A 20,827-nucleotide genomic window follows, 5' to 3' on the forward strand; every position below is an offset into this window, starting at 1 on the left:
GGCATTCGGAATGATAATGAGGACCATTTTGATGTTGGCGTACTTTCGCAAGACGGTGCGAGCAAACTAACATTACGGCATGCGCATCTGAAGCGCATGAATGCATCCAATGTTTTATGGCATAAAGCGTTTATATGCTGGTTGCGTGCACATGCAAAAGTGCACCGTCGTACGAGCGTTAACGTAAGACACGCATTTCGTTTATACATTATGTGGCAGCCGCACTTCCAGAGCAGCGTCAGAGCGGACCCACGCTGCCTTCTGCCTTTCTTTCGGAAGGACGGCTGTACTACATAGCAATGGGAGAGAGGGAACGAGGAAACATGCACACTAACCAGGGACAACCGAAGCAGGTCTTGCAATCAACCTGCAAACATCCGAGGCGAAGGCCAAAACGCAGAGCCCAGAGGCGAACACGGAACGGCACCGAAGAGGAGGAAAAGCACCACCCCCCCGACCGCTAAGGACTTTCGGAACAGGCCAAAGGGTGATTGCAGGCCAGCAATCCGGCGTTGTCCGGGAAGACGGTTAGGTTGGGAAGCATCCGTAGGATGTCTTTTACGCCGCATGTGAAACGATGGGGCATCAGAAAGCCGATAGCAGCTTTTATAGTGTCCCGTGGGTCGGCAGTCCGTCAATCTTTGTACTAATTTGTGCGGGGAAATCCAAAGCAGCGGGGAGATCCAAAGTCCAAGTGTGAGTATGCATCTGAGCCTTGGCGGCCTTTTGAATTGGCTCTAAAGAGGGCCATCCCACCAGAACTTCGTGCAAGATACGGCCCCTTCACGTGGCCGCTCCCTAACGTAGCTGTCTCAAATACAGCACCTGGCTGCGGACACACAGCACCTGGCGCGGACTCTCAACTGGGGCCCTCCAGACGCGAATGTACCGTGCAGTTGCCCGCGTGTGACCCGGCGGAAACCGAGATGCTATCAGTCCACCCGTATCCACAACTCAGTTAGCTGTCCGTGTACAGACGGGCCCAGGGGCAGCACTCACGCCACGCCATGCGATTTTAGTTATCACTCTGATATCAGAGGGTAGCGAGTCCTTCTCGGAGGCTTACGATGCAGCCCGTGTGGGGCTTTTGAACTTGAGAAGAGTATAAGCGCCTCCATTTATCCATCCTTTCCCTCCGTGATCTTCTTGGTACACTACACCTAGACCTCTGTTGTGTCTTAAGGCATCTGTAACGAGCCCGCAAGACCAAGCTCCCAAGTGTCTGCTGTACGAAGTCAGGAGCAACAGCCGATATGGTCCAGCACGCCGAACTGGTAACCGTCCTCAACCAATAGGGCTGTTCAAGGCCGAAGCTGATCGGGGACTCCAGATCAGGTCGTACATGCCAGGTCGCACATGCCAGGTAAAGGCGAGGGGGAGCGGAAACGTTACAACAACAAGTTGACGCGCCGTTGATCCGCTAGATTTGGTTGGATGCTGGTGGTGAGTTGCCAAACTCAAAGAGTATACTCTGAAGTCGGATGGGGTGAATGGCTTAGGGTGCCCCTCTAGCAGGGGAGAGCAGGGAACTGCCTCGGGAAGGAGGCCACTGGTGAAGCTTAACCACCCTGTAACAACATCAACAACAGTACAAGATCTCCGTGAGTCACACTGCCCAACGAAATTGATCAGCATGTTCAAAATACTACCTACAAATGCAATGTTGACATCCAACCTTCCTTCCTATTCAGCATGCACCACGGCTGGGGCCGCTACCCACAACGACGCGGTCGATGTCGCCGACTGCCCGCTACCGCACGACCCGGCCTCCGCCCTCCGCCGCGCTGCCGCAACCAGCCGTTTGCTGCTGCATAACAGCTGACTCCCCAGCTCGACCACCGCCCTCCGCCATCCCAGCTGTAGCGCACGGATGGTGCACAACAGCGCTGTCCCCCCCCTGGCCGCCGCCCTCCGCCCCGGTCCCACCGCCAGGCCGGCGCACTCCGCTCTCCGCACCGCGGGTGACGGGCTGACGGTCCTCCGACTCGCCGCTGCCGCCAACACCTGCGTCCAATCCCGGTGTGGCGTACGACATCTGCGATGCACCCTCGTCGTACATGTCGGCCGACACATTGCCCCACGCCTCCTGCTTGTTGTCGCCTGCGCGGTCCTGCGTGTTGCCAGGAGGCCAAGCCATCAGAAAGGTAGGGTCGGCAAGCCCAGCACTTTGAATGGCGCTCAGGACGGGGGTTGCCTTTCCCGTCCGGGTTGGCTGTTGTAGCCAACAGCATCATGCATACTCAAGTCTTTGATCAGGCCAGGCCTGACCAGAGCCATACGGAACGTTTTGGGACTTGTTTGCATTTTTTTCGCTGTATGCCGCATAACAAGAAGGAAATGCTCACTTTCGACACAAGCGCAGACGCGTGTAAATAAGGCCGGGCCGCAGGTAACCCCAGCCGCAGTCACAGGCCAACTCTCAAGGTGAAAGCCGTCAAGCGCTGGCATGGAACCAGTCGCACAATGCGTGGCATTGGGGTGCGGGAAAGCGCCCACATGCCGGGCTCCCAGCCGCTTATCTCCAACGCCGACCTGCATCAGCATTGCCCCCGGCATCTTGCCCTCCGCGGCCTGCTGCTTAATGATGCGCTCCTTTGCCGCCTGGAGTTCGTCCTGTGGCAGCATCGGCATCGTCGGGAACAGCGAACGCATCAGACGCAGCAAGGCGGCAACGTCAACAGCAGAATGCAGGCGGCGCGAAAACTGGTTGCGGCCGTCGGTTGAGGACCATATTAAAACCGAAGAAACAAACAGTCGTGAGCCCAAGGTACGTCCATAACTCTGCACCCGACAAAAAGAGCAGGCGGCACTTCAATGAACTCGTTTGACGAGGTCGCCAGCGCTGGTGAGCTGCGTGGGTCTCTGCCATTCGGCGTCCAGGGAACCGGCCACCAACGACCCATGGGTCGATGGTTCCGGCCAAGAATTAATGGACCTCATTCAATACCCACGTACCTTTGGCTTGTCCACCAAGGCGCCGTCCGGGCCCCTCCTTGTGGTCGCATAATGGCCGCTCCTTATGTCCTGCTTGCGATTGGACACGACACATTACAGCTGGGCCCCAAGGGACTGTGAGGTATCGTTGAGAAGAATTTGTCAGCGGTCAAGCTTAACAGTCAGGTACAATGGCCGTCAGGCATCAGTCGCCAGTCAGCAATGAATGATGCCTTTGGGTATGAAGCGTGTGCACCCACCCACACGCATACACCGCAAGCAGTAGGAGTTACAGTGGCGCAATGATTTCACTCCACATGCCGCGGACCCCGATATGGGTCTAGGAGGGGCCAGCCTCCTGGAGGATTGACATGTACTACGTACCATAGCGGCTGTGGTGGAAGACGCAGCCGATGCGCAACAGTTTTGGCGCACGGCCCTGCCGAGCGTTCGTTCCACTGGGCCGCGAATTGCTGGCGACGTCTGCTGCCGCCGCTACTGAAGCGGCAGATCCGGCAGATGTTGGGCAGGGACTAAGGGTTTCTAGCTCTGCGAAACGGCAGGACAGCGAAAACGCCCTGGGGTCATTTTTTTGACACCGCGTATTAGGAGCGGTGCTGCGCGAGGTCAGAATAGTCAGAACGAAAGAGGACAATTCGTTTCGGACAGTTTGAAGAGGAATGAATAAAAGTGTAGAACAGCGCGGTGTTAAGTTAGGTCATGCAGGTCAGGATTGTACAGCTGGCACAATGCCAGACCAAATTGCGTAGGCGGGCTTGCGTCACCTGCCCAACTCCGCGAACTGTGCTCGTGAACGGTTTCCTCACGTCATGTCACCTGAATGCGCACATGTCTGCGTTGTGCGATTAAGCACAGAGTGTGTTCCGTGGCATGTATCCATACGCATTTCAACGCAATCCTAGGTCCGTCCGCAAGTCAGGCGTGGTCATGGCATCACCGTAGAATGTTACATCGATTATCTGGTCACCCGTCTTGCCCCGACTGCCATCCTTCGAATTGCCCGCACTTAGGTCTCGGATTTCTGGGATTCCGCACCCTCTAACCACCTGTTCCTTGCTCTTGAAGGGTGTAATGAAAAAGGTTGTCATGGAACCGACAACCAGCAACTTTCATGTTTTCTGGCATTTCCTGGCTTCGATTGTGTGCTTGCTGAAGCTATATCGTCAGTGAGCCGAGTATGCTTGGCCGTGTAAGCCCCACATTGTTGTGCGGTTGGCGCTCATTAGGGTGTTGCGCAAGAGCCGTTCGGGCTCCACTGTAACAACTATTACTACCACCACCAGCATGCGGCACCTCCAGTACCATACACATTTCTCCACCGCTGATGGCCACTTTGTCACGCCGACCCAAATGAGAAGAGAGATGTGGAGCTGTGGACGAGGCGCATGCACGATCCGAGTAACTTGGTCGTAAACATTTCCGATACTTTAAAGAGGAAGCTAAAGTGAGGAGCTATAGAGCCTTGCGCTGAGCCCGTTTGGGCCGCGCCTGGCGCTTCCTCACAAGGCAGATTTGCTTTGCTATCCAGCTGGTGCGCTGCCATCGTAGTCACCCCGGAACAACGTTGTATCCACCTCCTGGAAAAGAACCGCGCGAAAGTGTTCCAGGTGGACATTGGTACCTTTTGCTCTTGGATTAGTACCAAAGGTTTTGTTATACACAAGTTTCGCTGCAGCACGGCAACAACGCGAGCCCTACCTTCACGCGCCCACCGAGTACGCCTTGAGGCGTCCGACTATGCAACTATCAATCATCCTGCAGGCTGCTGAATAGTGTTTGCTATTGGGACGACGCACGAGGGGGTCGGGCAACCATGAAGAGCTATTGCTTGCAGGGTTCGTTCAAAACCATGAATACGGGTATGGCTGGGGAGCAACACGAGACGCCCTGGCATCCTGCATAAATTAGAAAAATATGCAAAGATGTTACACGCCGCCGCTTTATCCAGCCGCATCCTTAGGAAGCAACTTGGAGCCAAGCGGCGGCCGAGCTCGCCGGCGAAGCTGCAGTCTGGCGGCATGGACAAGAACTGAAACCAAAGAAAATTTTCTACATGATTGCATTGAGGTTTACGGGGGCCGTCAGCCGGATCAATTATAAGAAGCGATTCAGGTCACGAGCTGTTGGGCCGTTGTGCAGGATGGGATGGCTGGCGGTGGGTTAAGATACGACTTTACCAGGAATGGGGCAATACTGGAATCCTTGGGTGTTATTTATTGGTTGTGGGCTCGGCAACCCAGAATGCACCAATTTTCAGGATCCGCATTTTGAAAATCGGTAAGCCAGGTCAGGAGCCCAAGTTACCTCATGCAATGGCCTGAACAAATCTATAAGGAAAACGTGACGAACATACATTGTCTCGCACAACCCCGGAAGGGGTTCTGGTCGTTGCCGTGTGTTGCCGTACCCTTGAACCAACGATTGCCACCACGTTCTGTAAAGGAAAAAGGATATTTGTGCGCTTCGTTCGTAATCACACGCAAGAGTTATATGGGTAGTTAAAAGGATGTACGCTCCGAGCGGAAGGCTGGGGCGACTTGATATTCTTGGATTTCCTACAGTTTTTCATCCCAAACAAATGCTTCCTTACTTAGACAACTCCTAAGACTGACGTGCAACAATGGGAAACATAAGCTCGCGTGGGTCAAGGAAATTTTTGGACCCCGAACCCGCTTGGCAGGAGTATTATTTGGCTGAATGGAGGTCAGAGCGTTCAAGGGAGCTGGATCGTCATGGAGGTATGCTTAAAATGAGATATTAACGTCTCCAGCCGAAGTTCAGGAAGCATGACTGTTTTTGTAGGACCCGGTCGACCTCCCGTCGCTCGTGGCGAATCCATAACCGCCAAACTGGTTTTTTTGGAGGTGGGGACTTGGGCTGGGTGCACAACCTAGCTATCTCCGCATCTCTGGTGCGGGGCGCGTCTGCGTTTGCAAACCTAAATCAGTTTCTCTCTCGGGGTCTTGTGGGCCGTGCATATTCCTTTTACTGTCGTCTTGAATCGCATGAGCGCGTTGAGCTGTTCGCGTCGCATTCGTCCGGCATGCACTCGCCGTGGCGGAAGAGGAGTCCCCTTCCGTTTCACATTATCCGTGCCGAGCAGGGCGCTCTCAAGCACGAACAAAAGCGCATGAAACATGTGCTGCAAGTGATGGATGACGAGACCCAGAAGCGAGAGCAACAGGCCCAGAAAGTCCCACAGGAGCGGTTGCCTGACTTCATCCTGAACACAGACTTTCGGTGGGTTTCCCGTAAAGCAGGGGAATCTGCGAAAGATTGGATAGGTGGGCCGCATCGGGGAGCGAGCTGCACACGTTTACACGCGGATAACTCCCCAGGGGTTGCCATCGTTCACGTTCGTGCCATGTCAGGGTCCGCTTGAATATTATCTACTCCCTGCACGCGTGCTTTGTTGGACACCCACCCAAGAGGGGAAATCCGCAACCATGTTGTGATAGGCGTAGGCAGCCTTGGGGCAATCCCAATGGCAGCATAAAATTATGGCGGTCGCGTGCATGTCAGTCTCTGGCACAGCACCGAAGCTCAACCGCTGCTGTCATGGCGAGAATTGGCATTGCCTCCTCCTGCTGGTGTTGACTTCCCCCAGGGCCTATGAGCGGCGGCGGACGGAAGAACAGGCGGATGCGGAGGGCGCAGGCGCCCAGCAGCAACAGCAGCAGCAAAAGGACTTTTCACTGCTGGCGAAGGACCCCGAGTTGCGGCGGAAGATGATGGAGCAGCGCAAGAAGATGCTCGAGTACGGTAAACGGTACGTGGATGCTTGTGGAGCCGGGCGTGTGGTGTTGGCGGTAATGATAGCAAAGGTTGAACAACCTGTGCATGTGAAACGTACAGGCTGGATGGGGTTGGGTATTACACGGTTCCCGAAGGGGACTGCTCTTAAGCCTGGGAAGTGTCGGTAATGATAGCAAAGGTTGAACAACCTGTGCATGTGAAACGTACAGGCTGGATGGGGTTGGGTATTACACGGTTCCCGAAGGGGACTGCTCTTAAGCCTGGGAAGTGTCAACTGGGCGCACACGAGAAAACAACGAAGCGACTCTATCAACCACCTCCGCGATGTCACGACAGCGGTACCGCCGGCCGAGGAGCTGGTTGCCGCCGCGAAGCCGTGGCTTGCTGATCTTGTGGCGAAGCAGTCCTTATGTGTGGACGCCGAAGGTGTGCGTTGCAGAAGGGAGCCACCCGGTTGGATCCGGGGACCGGCGCGGTGACAACTGCAGCAGTCAGGGCCCGTGGGCCAGTGAGTCAGCGCAGCCGCAAGCGAGCGGCTCATGCAGTTCATGGTCAGTGCAGGTGCACGGCTTGCGAGCGGAGAATGCGCGCCTCTGCACACTGGGGGTGGGTGGGCGGAGGAGCATAGCGCACAGAGCAGGACAGATTACATAAGGTGGAGGGCACGTTGGCAGCTGCGGAAATAAAGGAGGCAGCGGTGGTGGCGGCGGCATCAGGAGTACCTATTATCCGATGCGTTGCACTCAGCACAGAGACTGGGGCTTCCCAGCTGAGAACATCAACGCATACGAAACGGCAGATGTGAGGAAGCTCCAGCTCAGGGACACCGAGACCGAGCTGGCCCGTTCCGCCGCTGCTGCCGCAACCTCTGCCTTCCTTCTCATCAATCTTCAGCGGAAATTGAGCTGTACTAGCCAATCCCGCCCAGCGTCCCCACTCCCAGCAAATAGACCTCCTGTCATTTGATCCGGACGAGCCGCATATCATATCCTGCCGCCACACATGGGCCCGGTGCATACGTGCGTGGAAGAGGCATAGGTGTCGGGCAAAGGCGACGGCAACAGCAGCAGCAGCCTGGATAGGTGGCCATGCTTCCACTCCCTGGCCTCAAAGCCCTTGCCCTGCGGCTCTCAGTGTCCGGTGGCGGTTTGGAGCACGGGATAGCATGGCAGGTTGTGCAGCTCTGGGACGGATGGCGTAAACAACTAACAAAGCTAGGGGCCTACTGGCACCGTTGGGACCAGATGAGGGCTTCGGGGCTCGGGACGTCGCGCGCTCGACCGGATGGCTATTGCCCAGGCTGTCCAGACTGTGTACTGACCTACGCAACTGCCCAGTGCCAGCCAAGAGTCTTACGCGTCGCGTTGCCTCCGTCCTAACCCTACGCCTTGCAGACTCACGACATGGGCCCGTTGCGGGCCCGGCTCGTGTCCCTGCTGTGTCCCTCAGGCCATTGCATGCCCTTTCATCGCGTCCTCGGTTGAAGCCCCAATCGCGTTTCTTCATTTCAGGCTTGTGTATCAGAGGCTGCTTACCGAATCACGACTGCTGCTGTTGCATTCTGCCCCTGCGCCCTATAAGCATCCCCACCCTTTTTTGGCGTGTGCATCACAGCCCCGCTCGTGCTGGAATGGGGTGATTTTCTTCCCACAATTCCCAATACGCCCGGGGTTCGTCTGGATCCCATGCTCCTATCTTGGCCACCGGCTTCATTAACGCCGGTAGCTTCCGCCCGGCTTTGTCCTCCCTTTTACAGTGTCAACGTGGTGAAGGGCGCTCCAGGCATCAAGCCGCTCAACCTACCCGCCATTAAGTCCAAAGTAGCCGCCACATGGAAGCCTGAAGAACGTGGGTGGCTGGCGAGGGTGGGAGGGGGCCGCAAGGGGAAAGGAGGAGGGGCCGGGGTAGAGACGCTTCTCCGGAAACCGCCAATCGCTGGCAGGGCGGCCGGTTGCAAGCGGTGCTTGGGAAGGGATGGGGTAAGGGTCTGGGAGTGGGGAGAAAGGGACTACGGGGGACTCAACGCATGACAATACGGAGAAAGGAACCTAACCAAGGGTTCCTGTCTCCATATTGTCCGCAAACCTTTGAAAATGCCTCCCGTTTCTCCCGTTCCCTCCGCAGACGGCAACCACGCGGATGAAGAGGACGGAGGTAGTGAGGCGAACCTGTGGGCGTCCCCCCAGCCCGCCGAGTGGCGCCTGAGGACGCACCAGGCACGGCGGCGGCTGTTCCTGCTGGTGGGAGCCATAGCCAGGTGGCAGCTGGCTATGTCCCGCAGACCGGGGCCCAAGCGCTTGCCCCGGGTTAATTCCTTCAGCTACTTCATACCGCAGGTGAGGCAGTATCGGGCATGGGATGAGTTGAGGGTGACAGGGTGAGGGGCACACCGTATGGGGGGTTGAGGCCTTTCTGTAGGATTTCTATCGGTGGATGTAGGTGTTGTAGGTGCTCGTTCCCGACTCGCCGGCTCCGCGTCCCAAAAGCCCTCACTCTTCGGTTTCCCGCTGTCGTGCCCCGCTCTTCACTGCGCTGTTCAAGGTGCTTGGGCCGGAGGCCAAGCGGTTCATTGAGGAGGCCAATGCGATAGCAGTTCAAGGCGGAAGCAATTAAGCCTGAGGTACGGGGCAGAGGGGAGGAAGGGAGAGAGGAAAAAGGGGGCAAGGGCGCGCAGATCCAGAACACTTCATTATGAGCAGCTAAGGGTATGGAGGTCGAAAGGAACCGTGGACCACGCTAGGGACCTAAAGCATTTCCTGTTTGGAAGGACATACGACTGGTTTCGGGCGATTTTATACGTGTCACACAAGGGCCATCGCCCCCTATGCTCCACGCACGGCATTATTCATTATGAGCAGCTAAGGGTATGGAGGTCGAAAGGAACCGTGGACCACGCTAGGGACCTAAAGCATTTCCTGTTTGGAAGGACATACGACTGGTTTCGGGCGATTTTATACGTGTCACACAAGGGCCATCGCCCCCTATGCTCCACGCACGGCATTATTCATTATGAGCAGCTAAGGGTATGGAGGTCGAAAGGAACCGTGGACCACGCTAGGGACCTAAAGCATTTCCTGTTTGGAAGGACATACGACTGGTTTCGGGCGATTTTATACGTGTCACACAAGGGCCATCGCCCCCTATGCTCCACGCACGGCATTATTCATTATGAGCAGCTAAGGGTATGGAGGTCGAAAGGAACCGTGGACCACGCTAGGGACCTAAAGCATTTCCTGTTTGGAAGGACATACGACTGGTTTCGGGCGATTTTATACGTGTCACACAAGGGCCATCGCCCCCTATGCTCCACGCACGGCATTATTCATTATGAGCAGCGCGCTGACGGCGGAAGCACACTACCCCGCAGCAGCTCATTACGCAGTGCGAATTGATTTCCCTCGCCGGCCAATTACCCTCTTTCCGGCAATTACTCTCCGGTCCGCAGGAGTCTGCCGTCGAGCCCGGCCTGGAGCGCGTTCCCCCTGTGGACCTGTCACCGCCGCATTATCATCGCAAGAAACAACAGCCGCAGCAGCCAGCTGTCGAGGCGCTGGCAGAAGTCCCCGAGCGGCTACGCCAGGGCCGCGGCCCGCCACGGCGAGGCGTATCTGACAGCGGCTGCCCGGCAACGGCCGCCGCGGCGGCTGCTGCTGTCGCAGCAGTCGACGGTGAAGCAGCGGCCGCAGTCGCAGCTGGCGGAGGCGGCGATGAAGCCAGACCCAAGCGGAAGCCAGAGCTCCGGAAATCTTCGTCGGGTGCGGTGGAAAAAAAGAATGAAGAGGGCTTGTCAACGGGATGGGACGGGCGAAATGGAGGGCGCGGACGGCAGAAAGCATATGCGCCGGGTTGCTTTGCTGAAGCACACATGATTATAAGGAAGGGGTTGGGCCTCCAGGGTCCCTCGATAACCCCCTGTGAGCTTTGCAGGGGCGCGCCGGTCTCTCCGAAGTCCCCGTATGTTCCCCGATCCGAACGAAGTTCACATCCGCAAACGACGTGGGTTATCTAGGCTGTTACTTCCTCAATTCTCTTCTTCCCCTGCCTCCCTTCTCGTCTTCCATTCCTCAGGCAAGTGCTCCTCCTCCTCGCTTCCCGAAGCCCTCATCCCGGGCCACACGTCGGACGTGGAGGCCTACGGGCCGCCGCGCCGTCCCTGCAGCGGCCGAATAGCATCCACACGCCTGCCCGCTATCGGCAGCGGTCGCATGTCGGCGTCCGGCACAGGGGCATCTGACGTCAACAGTCCGCAGCTGGTGCCTCGGCAGCCTCGCGGCAAGCTGGGCCGCATCCCCTCCGGCGGGCCCCGCCCGGGCGGCGGCCGGACCCGTCGCCAGTCGGATAGCTCCGTGGCCATGGCAGCGGCGGCTGCGGCGGGTACGGCCCTGCCGGCGACCCTTGCGGCAGGAGCGGCGACCACCATCGCACCCGCCAGCCCCGCGGCGGTCATTCAGCGCCGTGGGTCGGCAGCCGTTGGCGTCCGCAGCGGTGCTGGCTGGGGGTCACGGGGCTCTGATTGCGGATCCATGCAGCGACAACGAGAGCTCAGTGATGCCGGCGCCGCTGCCGTTGCTGCTGGCGGCGGTGGCGGCCCGCTGCCCGTTGGAGCTCGCGTGTCGATGTCAGGGGGCATGCCTGGCGCAACAGGCTCCCCACGCCGTAGCGTTACGGGGCAGCTGCTCGCGCTGATGAGCGCTGGCAGTGCGCCCCCGGATTCTCCCAGCTGTAGCGGCGGAGGCGGCGGCAGTGGAGGCGGCGCCGGATCGAATGGGGGCTTCTTACCGCGCATTTCAAGCTCGAACGGTGTGAGCGGCGGCGGTGCCGGCGGGCAGGTGCCGTCACCAAAGCCCATGACGGTGGCACAAGGTGGGGCACCCACGCGCTGGAGAGCATACACGCTTAGTTGTGGTAGTACTGATAGCGCCACACACGGGGATGTGCACATGCACGGGTCCGAAGGGAACATGGCCTACGTGGAAACGCAGCGCGAGCACGTGCGTGTAAATGTATGCACGCCACGTTACAGTGGATCCGAAAGGCAACCGAAAGTACGCGCACAGAGGTGTAGGTGCGTGCCTGCGAAAAACGTCAAACGAGCCACGCAGACACAAACCCTTGCATGCCGGCCTTGGATGAACCCCGCAAGCGGACACTTCTATTTATCTCGTACCGTCCGCGCCCCACCGGACCCATGCAGCTCGCCGTCTGGCCCTTCTTGCGGAGGCTGGCGCCCTAGTGAGCGGCGAGGATGCGGCGGGGCGGGGCAACGTGGCCGCTGCATCCTCACCCTCACGGCTTGGGCCCCTGAAGCTGGGGAACAGCGGTGAGCCAGCCGTGCGGCGAATTCCCGTGTCGCATCACTAGTGATGTAGTGCTACATCTTCCACACGAGTGCGGTGGCAGAGTGGAAAAGCCAGGGGGAGGCATTGGATGGTCTGTTGCGTGATGTTCTTGGGACGGCCGATTTCCTGAGGAATATAGCGTAGAGCCGGGTAGTCGGACAGAGGGTATGTAGACGAACGAGCCTGTCTGCATGTGTGGGCTTGGGTTTGGCTGCCTGCCACCACCGCGAATGCTCCCGCTGTAGCTTAGAAGCGGCCGCGTTGCCACGGAGCCACGAGTCCCTACTCTGGGGTAAGCTGTGTTGTTGTGTGTCCCACGACGTCCATCGCGGTTCCCCCGACCCCGTGTGTGTTTGTGTGTGATCGCGAGATCTGGCCCTGGCTTTGCCTGCACCTGCAACCTGCAACGCAAACCACGCAATGCACGTAGTTCACAACGACATAATTCACATTACAGTTTAATTAGCTGAAAGCGAATACGAGCTACGCACTTCTTGGTTCAATACACCACACGTAACCCACACCGCATCACACGGCATCGCACATCCACGTCCATGCAACCCCAGGCAGCGGCACCCCGTTGGGCAGCGGCGCCTCGCGCTCCCCCGACAAGGCCGCCAGCATTGCGGCAGCCGCTGCCGCCCTCGCCTGCGCGGGAGGTGGCGCCAGTGGCGGCAGCATCCTGGACGCACTGTGCCAGGCCCGTGACAGCACGGGAGCCCCATCCACCACCACGGCCTCTCCGCTGGCGTTACCACTGGCGGCTGGGGGCATGAGGGAGCTGCGGGAGGCGATGGCGCTCGCCAATGGTGGTGGAGGACTGCCCCCGGGGGCCCCCCTAAGTCCCATGGCGAGCCCAGGTGGGCGCGACTCTACGGGGAAATCATGTGACAATTCGTCGGATGAAAATATATCTTGGATGGGGTAATGCTCTAACGGGAGAAATTTGCCGAATCCCTGCCTGAGGAAGGGATAGAGAAGGGGGTAGAGAGGGAGTAAGAGGGCGGAGGATGGAGAGGGGCGGGAAAGCGGCGTGGGATCATAGCCAGGGATGTGCACGGTCCAGGGATCAGCACAGGTATGGGGGATGGAGGGTGATATACGCGGGGCTGGGGGGTCTGGACGGATGGCCGTGAGGTGCGAATGGTGCTGGGCCGTGAATGGCGTGGCCTGCCCCCGGGCCGGGCGCCCGCGTCACTCGTCCGTAATCTCTCTACCTGGTTGCGACCAAATTAAATTGCCTGGATGGGGATCCGCCTTCATTTTTTCCCATTGCTTTAATGTTGTGCAATATTTTTGGATCCCCAATTGCAGGGTCTTGGGCAGCTGCAGTTAGCATTAGTTACAGACAGGTGCAAGCACAAGGTGGCGGAAGCGGGAAACACTATTGCAGTAAAATTTCACTCTTCCGGCACGGCGTTTCCTCGCCTCTTTTCCACAGAGTTTCACCTCATCACGACTGCCGTCTATACCCACCTCCCTGGCTACCCCTTTCCCCCCTCCGGGACCCCCGACCCCAGCAGGCATGCGCGCACGAACCTTGTCTCTGGACCCGTCTCTGCTTGGACAGACCATCGGTGCAGTCTCCGCCCTTGGGCCCGCTCCACCCGCCTCTTCCAGTCCCGCTCGCTACCCACATCCTCCCGCACCCGCATCTGGTCCCATCTCCCCCGGGCCCCCAGCCCAAACCTCACCCCTAAGCCCGCATCCACCTGCCGCTTCCTCCCCAGCCGCCGCCTCCTCCCCAGCTGCCGCCCCCCCCACATCCTCCTCAACCCCCACGGCTGCTACCCCTGACGATGCACCGCCCTTCAGCCCCGGTGCCGTGCCGGTCCCCCTCCCCCCACCGCCGCCTGCCCACCCTCTCCGCCCATCACCTCGCTCCGCCTCCATCACCTCCGCCGCCTCCTCCACCTCATCCCCCGCAGTCGCCCTCTCCTCCACCTCCTCGGACCCCCCGTCCAACAACTCCAGCGGCGGCGGCGCCACCTCTAGCATCCTCTCAAGTACGACGTCAACCACGATATCATCATCATCAGCCGCTACCGCAGCAACCACCATCACCACAGCCACGAGCATCGCCACCACGACATCCTCCACCTCCTCCGCAGTAGCCGCCGCTGCCGCCGCCGCTGCCGTGTGTACTGCTGCGGGGCCCGCCTCAGCCGCCGGTCTGCCGCCGCTCCCACCGAGTAAGCCACCACTGGGGCCCGCGGGTACGGTGGAACGAGTCCGCAGCGGCCGCCCATCCTCCGCATACTCCTCCATCTCTCCCCAACCCCCCGCCGCCTCTTCCCCCAACCCTCCTCCGTCACCGTCGTCTCTAGCAGGCTGTAATGTACAGCCCGCCACCGCTGCGGCGGCAGCAGCGGCGGCGCTTCCACCTCCTCCGCCTTCTCCGCCGTTGTTGTTGGACCCAGAGGCCTCCGCCCGGCTGTCCAAGGCACAACAGCTCATGGGGATGTACGCTAACCGTGTCAACGCTACGTGGGCCGAGACGCAACAGTGGGCACCGCCTACGGTGCTGTCCGTTCCGGAGCAGGAGCGATTCTGTGCATCTGACGCATGGGTGCCGTACAAGGTGACGGTGCTGCGCATGCTCAAAGCAGGCGCAATGGCGGTGCACATTGATGCCTGCGCGGATGCCGTACAGCTGCCGGACGGGACGAGCATGGATGTCTGGACTAGCGACCCATGGAACCTGGCACAGCGGCTTCGACCCGGGAGTGTGAGTCCGCTGTGTCGAGTCATCCTGGTCCTACTTTGCACGGGGACTCCTCCCCGCAGCGTATCCTCCGAACCTTCTTTAACCTTCTGTGTTTATTGCGTATGCTCCCCTCCGTCCTGAACTGGTTCAAGACGGCCGTCCCAGGCTTGCTGTCTCTCCCTACCTCCCACCCGCTCCTCCTTCCTCCGCCCACTCGTACCGAACAGCCGCCATACTCTACTCCCTCCCCAAGCCCCGTGTCTTCCCTTTTCCTTCCCCTCCATCCACCACTTGCACCTGCATTGACATTCGGACATCCACACACACACACACACACCGGCAAATATTCACCCACCCGCTTCCTCCGCTTTTTTGTTTTCCTTAGTTGCCCCTGTCGGAGCGCATCGAGGGGGTGTCTCTGGGCGCCCGGGTGCTGCAGCAGCTGGTGCTGGCGGTGGAGTCCCTGGCGGGTCGAGATGCGGTGCCCAAACTGACGGTGGTTCTAGCCATTAATGACGACCAGCGCAACGCAGTGGTGGCGGACATCATACGAACCAGGTCCTACGGGTGAGTGCGGAGGAATGGCGGGGATGCCCCACGGTCGGGCTGCGCGGGATTGTTTTGGCGGTTGTTTGGATGTACCAGGTCCGTTGAATATCTCACCCGCGCGCGCACACTTGCACCGGCGCCGTTTGTTCGTGCCCGCCCTGACCTGCCTGGCTGCCGGGGGACCCGGCACGATGCGGACGTCCTTCCGTAGGTGTCCTCGTTGAGCTTTGTGACTTCCCATACCACACGTGCGCAGGTTGAAGCCCGAGAACCTCATCCTGACGGCGCAACGGAAGCGCTGCGGCTACCGGTACGACCGGGATGCACAGGCGTTCCTAGAGGTACGGAAGGGGGAAGGGTGCGGGGAAGGTGGGGGGAGGAAGGAGCAAATAAAGTGGCCAGATCGATGTGCAGTTGCCGGCGGACACGTGGAGAAAGGTACCTGGAAGGGAAGGAGCCGTTGGGGGAGATGGAGAGGAGTGGGGAAGAGCAGGTTGCTCAGTGCCCATCGCCACCGCCGCCGCCCCCAGTGGATCCCTTCGCTCACTTTCATTGGCTAGCTCCACGATCGGTCAGCTCGGCTTTACTGCACCTGCGTTCCCACATTCCAATTGCCAAGGCCGGTACCGCTCGTTCCCCTCTGTCTTCTGCCATCCATCCTACGATTCTCACCACGTCGCCACATTTCCACGCCTGCCACTTCCTTTCCTACGCTTCCCCTAATCTACAGACCGCGCACGCCACCTCCCAAATAGAAACTCCTGATCCTCTCACCCACCCTGTTCCCCTTCCCCATTCCCTTTAACATCCTAATCCCCTTGTGCACCCCCTCCTCCCCGCCCTTCAGGACCCCTCCACGCCGGCGCAGGTCCTGGGGAGCGGCTACTCGCTGTGCCAGCTAGCCTGGCTGGGTGATGCCTTCTCAGTGACTCGGGAGGGGGAGCTGGCCATGCTGATGGCCCGCACGCTGCTCGAGCGGTTCGCGGAGCAGCGGGTGGAGTGGCTGGTGTGCCGCCGGGCTCGTGACCTAGCGCTGTTGACGCCCGAGGGGGTCCTGGACCTGCAGCATCTGGCCTTTAGCTTGTATGCTGCGGACCGTCACGGCGGAAATATGGTAGTGCAGGTGGGTGGAAGGGGAAGATTGGAATGTGGGTACAGATGTCCGGGTTGGGTTGTAGAAGCGGATGATGGCTTTAGACAACCATGCGCACTGACACCACTCAAAGGAGGGCACAGGCAGCTGTGGTATTGGAAGGGGCCTCACTTCCTTTGGGTTGGAAGTGGGTACCGGTGCATTGAGTGGGAAGGGCCGGCCGCCGTCCGGGTCACATCCCTGCTGCCGTGTTGCCGTGTTTCGGTCTGGAGCTACGCTCCGTAGTTAGCAACCCAAAGGAAACACCCGACGTCAGACCACGGACACCGCGAACCGCGTTGCATGCTGCCTGGACGGCGTGTGATGGCGGCGCACCGTTCGGCGTCTTAACTACCTCGTGCAACTCGCTGCTACCCACCCGCCACCAGGCTCCCTCCATCCCTCACAACCTGCATCCGATGCGACCCCCTCACACCTACCACCTTGCCTGCGTCTCGCAACCTGTGCCCCACAGGCCGCGCCCGCCGCCTCTCTCACCATCCCACGCGCCTACGACTCCACGTTGCTCACGATCAAGACCCCGCCGGGCAGCGCGGGCGCCACTGGCCTTGTCCCCACACGTGTCGTCTCCGTCGCCGCCAGCGCCGCGGGCGTGGAGAGCAGCGGCAGCGCCAATGCGGTTGTTGTGGACCTACGTGCCGCGGAGCTCAGCAGTCCGGTGATGGTCGAGGTGTTGGCCGGAGTCCGGAAGCAAGCGGGGCACGATGGCTGGGTGGGCCTGCAGCGCTACCTCCTGCATGTACCTACATTACATGGTGAGGCCGGAAGGGGAATGGGGATGGCCAGGGACGGGTGTATGAGCGGAAGGGTCTAGAGGGGACGGCGGGGATGTTGCGCTTGCGGGACAGGCTAATGGTAGAGCTTTGCCTTGCCCCAACCGTAGGTCACCGCCGCCAGACACATGCCACTGTAAGCAACCCACTGCCACCTTATATGTTGCAACCCTTATTACTATCATAATACCCTTATTACTAAGACAATTTCATCGTCTATTGATATGTAGATTGATAAGTGCTCGCCACATCACCCTCATCACCCTCATACCCCAACCCGTTTTACTCCCTTTGGCCCCGTGCCTGCACAGCCATGCTTAACACGCTGGGCATCTTCCGGCCCAAGCTGTTCATGGCGGGGGATGTGGCCCGACTGTCTTTGGACGCCGCCGACATTACCGCCGACCGCCGGTTGGCGTGTGTGGCGGTGCATGCCCGGAACAGTCCAGCGATCCTTACCAGCCCGAACGTGAGGGTGTCTGAAGAACCACTGCTGTAGGGACCGGGGATCGTAGGGTTCAGTTTGGGCTTTCCAGTTGTTCCGCTCGAATAGCTGGAGCTGTTGCCAGCGGCTCTGGCCAGCCAGCCAGCCAACAAAAGTGTAAAGAAGAATTCCCAAACCAGTTCAAACCAGTCCTACGACTTGACTGCATTTACGCCGCGTCTGCCTGCCGTCACCTTCCGGCGCCGTCGCTCACTCGCTTCCCCGGGCTACCGTGATGTCCTTTCCCGTTACAAAATTTCGTCAACGCCATTCTTTCCGCAGGAGGTGGATGACCTCATCCCGCTGCTGCTGGCCCAGGACCACTCAGCCGCCTTCAGGGACATCATCGCCGCCTCCAGCGACATGGCCAGTTTAGCGGACGCCGCCGCTGCCGCTGGCGGCGGTGGTGGCGACGGTGCTGCTGCGTCCAGCGGCGGGGCCGTTGCAGGCGCCCGGCCCGCCATGGTACTGATGACGACCAAGCCCGGCATCCGCATCCTGCTGTATATTGCGGCTAATGAAGTCACTCAGCTGGCGGTGAACCTTGTGCTGCTAATGGCGAGGTGGGTGTGAAAAGGGCTTGCGTTGGGAAGGAGAACTAGGCGCGGGCAGGTGCAAAGGTTGGAGAAGGGTGTGGTTGCGCGTGATGAGGTGCGTGTAAGAGGATGCGACGGCGAAGGGCGTGGCGCAGGCATTGCTGGTGGGCTCCGGGGATGTCCCTGACATGGACCTGGGTTATGCAAAGGTTCGGGATGGGGGATGGTAGGAGAATGTGCGGAAGAATGCGGCTAAGCTGAAATTTTGTGACGGGGAAAGCCACATGTATGATAGACCCTGAGATAGAGATGAGGTGATAGGGGTATAGGGAAATAGGACTCTCCAGATGCGGATGCGGACGTGGTGCTCAAGGGCATGCACACGTGGTTTGGTCCTTCCAACCCACCTTCGGCCGTTCCCCCCACCTGCCACCTCCCTCTTCCGCGTCGTACCTCTCAGGCCTGGCCGCGATGTCGTGCACCTGGTAACGGTTGTTCACAACAGCCTACAGATGCCCTCAGGGCAGGCGCTGTTGCTCAAATACCTCAAACAGGTGCGTGTGCGACCGTGGAAGAAGAGTCGCGGCTGCTGCGGTTGACTATGAAGATAACGTTTGGTTCTGGAGGCTCTCTTGGCTTGAGGACTTCTTTGCTTGAGCCCGGCCATTTGCGTCCTGGTCTCATGCGGGTCTCCACTGTTTCCGCTTAGCAGATGCACCGCTTTTGTTACTTTGTTTTCATAACGCCCTGTAACACTGCGCCTGCGTTCGGTTCTTGTCCAAGTCCAGTTTGCCTGTCCTAACGCGACCACCACCGCGATACGGACACCATCCTAGTCCCCGACCTCGAATTGCCTCGCAGATTTCAAACGCCATGATCGAGGCGCACTCTGAGGTCCTTGTGAAGGGCGTCAATGGATTGCTGGAGGTGATGGAAGGCGCTGCCTCCCGCCTGGCTCCAAACCTGGTGGTAATGGCCTCAGCAGCCCTGACCATGACCAACCTTAACACAGCCTCTGTCATGGGCTCCGTCACATTGTCTGTGCTGAAGCGGCTCACCTTGCCGGTAGCGGTGGCCACCAGCAACTGCAAGAACTTGGTGCTCACGCAGAGACGTGAGTGGGAGGGGGGAGGCGGAGTCTGGGGGTTAGGAGGGGGCAAAAGGACAAACTCAAGACGTGACTGCGCTTTGGGGAAAGGGAACCTTGACTTGCGTGCATGACTGTGCGCGGTTGTGGATACAAGCACATGTATGCATCCCGTATTTCCCTGACGGTACGTGGACGGCTATGTGGCTTGGTGTGTGGCCAAGAAGTAAAATGGCTTTGTCCTGTGGGCTGTCGGGCGCTCTCCGCTCTTTGCCGGCATTCCTGACCTGGCCACCTCCACCGCATTTGACGCCGGGTACTGATACTCATTTCCAGGTACTGCGCTTCGCTGCATGGTGCTGGTGGACCCCACTTCGAGGCCCGCACTCAACTTTCTGTGCTCCTCCTGCATGGAGCCCATGCGCGGCGATAAGCTGGTGCTGGCCGGCCACCACCCCACCCGGCAAATGACCACACAGCAGCAGCAGATGCAGCGCCGTCTCATTGACAACTTTGGCGACATCTCGTCAAGTGGGTGCCGCGGGCTGTGGGGAGGTTTCCGGCAAGGAGCTCGTAGGGGACGTGTCCTGCCTAGAGTGTCAGATCCCACCCATTTGGAGTGCGGGCGGAGGCCGTGGGGCGGAAAATGTAGTGCCCCATCGCTGAGGCGGACCTTCCTAATAGTAATAGGATTTTTCTATTTCTGGCGTCCAGCTTTTGGCCTGCGTGTGTATTGAGGAGCTGCGCGACTGTTGCTGCTGATTTTAAACCTGCGACCTTTGCATTGCTATTCCCGATGAGCTTTGAATTTGTTTTCTCTGGAAACCCTGAAGTATATTTGCACAGACAGAGGGGGCAAAAGCACGCCCTTCTAGGTTACGCAGCTCAGCTGTCGAGGACTTCCGTGGTGTGTAGCACTCCTACTCCGGTGGAGCTCGTTGTTGCTGCTGTCACAGACGCTGAGGACTCACCCGGCACCCTCCGCAGGCCACCGCTTCCACACACCCACCAAGCTCCAATTAGACGGCCCTGTGGATAAGGCCCTCATCGCCGCCGCGGAGGACGAGGCCGTACATCTAGTCGGGCTGCAGGTCCCATTGGGAACCAAGGGCGTACCGGGCCATGTACTTGGGCTCATCCGTTCATGCCGGGCCGGAGTGATGGTGTTTAGGGACACTGCATGAGGGCCACGTAGTATTTGGCTTTGGGATATTTTATTTCGCTGGTGAGTCATTGACCGCTGAGGGAGTGGGGTACACCGAGTCGCTCTGGTGCTGTGCCGATGTGTGCATGGGGGGTGTACTCAGTGTACATGGGGGGCGCTGCGTAACGTGCCATATAACGTGGAACGTTCTGCCCTGTGGTATGCCCTGACTGTGTCGTGTTGCTTGCTGGTTGTGCCTGACGTGTGATGTGGTCATTGCTGTTGCCTCCTGTGGTTTCACGATCGGTTTGTATACCCATCGGTTTTGGTAGTGGTCAAATGAT

General features: G+C 59.2%; 2 protein-coding genes across 2 annotated transcripts; one reads left to right on the forward strand and one right to left on the reverse strand.

Moving 5' to 3' along the window:
• Positions 1-1,235: 1,235 nt before the first annotated feature.
• VOLCADRAFT_88555 (uncharacterized protein) lies at positions 1,236-3,321 on the reverse strand (the record flags this gene model as incomplete). The annotated part of the gene is made up of 5 exons (XM_002948278.1): positions 1,236-1,297; positions 1,927-2,110; positions 2,533-2,613; positions 2,956-3,024; positions 3,319-3,321. 5 exons carry the CDS (start codon positions 3,319-3,321, stop codon positions 1,236-1,238), a joined length of 399 nt encoding a protein of 132 aa, XP_002948324.1.
• Positions 3,322-5,741: 2,420 nt separating this feature from the next.
• Positions 5,742-20,523, forward strand: VOLCADRAFT_116765 (uncharacterized protein; the record flags this gene model as incomplete). Its single annotated transcript, XM_002948139.1, has 24 exons — positions 5,742-5,819; positions 6,059-6,195; positions 6,563-6,724; positions 8,468-8,559; positions 8,836-9,047; positions 10,157-10,466; positions 10,780-11,574; positions 11,906-12,031; positions 12,617-12,910; positions 13,979-14,266; positions 14,381-14,526; positions 14,593-14,778; positions 15,143-15,324; positions 15,563-15,647; positions 16,154-16,312; positions 16,373-16,429; positions 16,914-17,214; positions 17,544-17,701; positions 17,999-18,131; positions 18,165-18,279; positions 18,713-18,806; positions 19,114-19,366; positions 19,676-19,870; positions 20,327-20,523. 24 exons carry the CDS (start codon positions 5,742-5,744, stop codon positions 20,521-20,523), a joined length of 4,755 nt encoding a protein of 1,584 aa, XP_002948185.1.
• Positions 20,524-20,827: the final 304 nt, after the last annotated feature.

Source organism: Volvox carteri (genome assembly GCF_000143455.1).
Source record: "Volvox carteri f. nagariensis unplaced genomic scaffold VOLCAscaffold_9, whole genome shotgun sequence".
Taxonomy (NCBI): Eukaryota; Viridiplantae; Chlorophyta; class Chlorophyceae; order Chlamydomonadales; family Volvocaceae; genus Volvox; species Volvox carteri.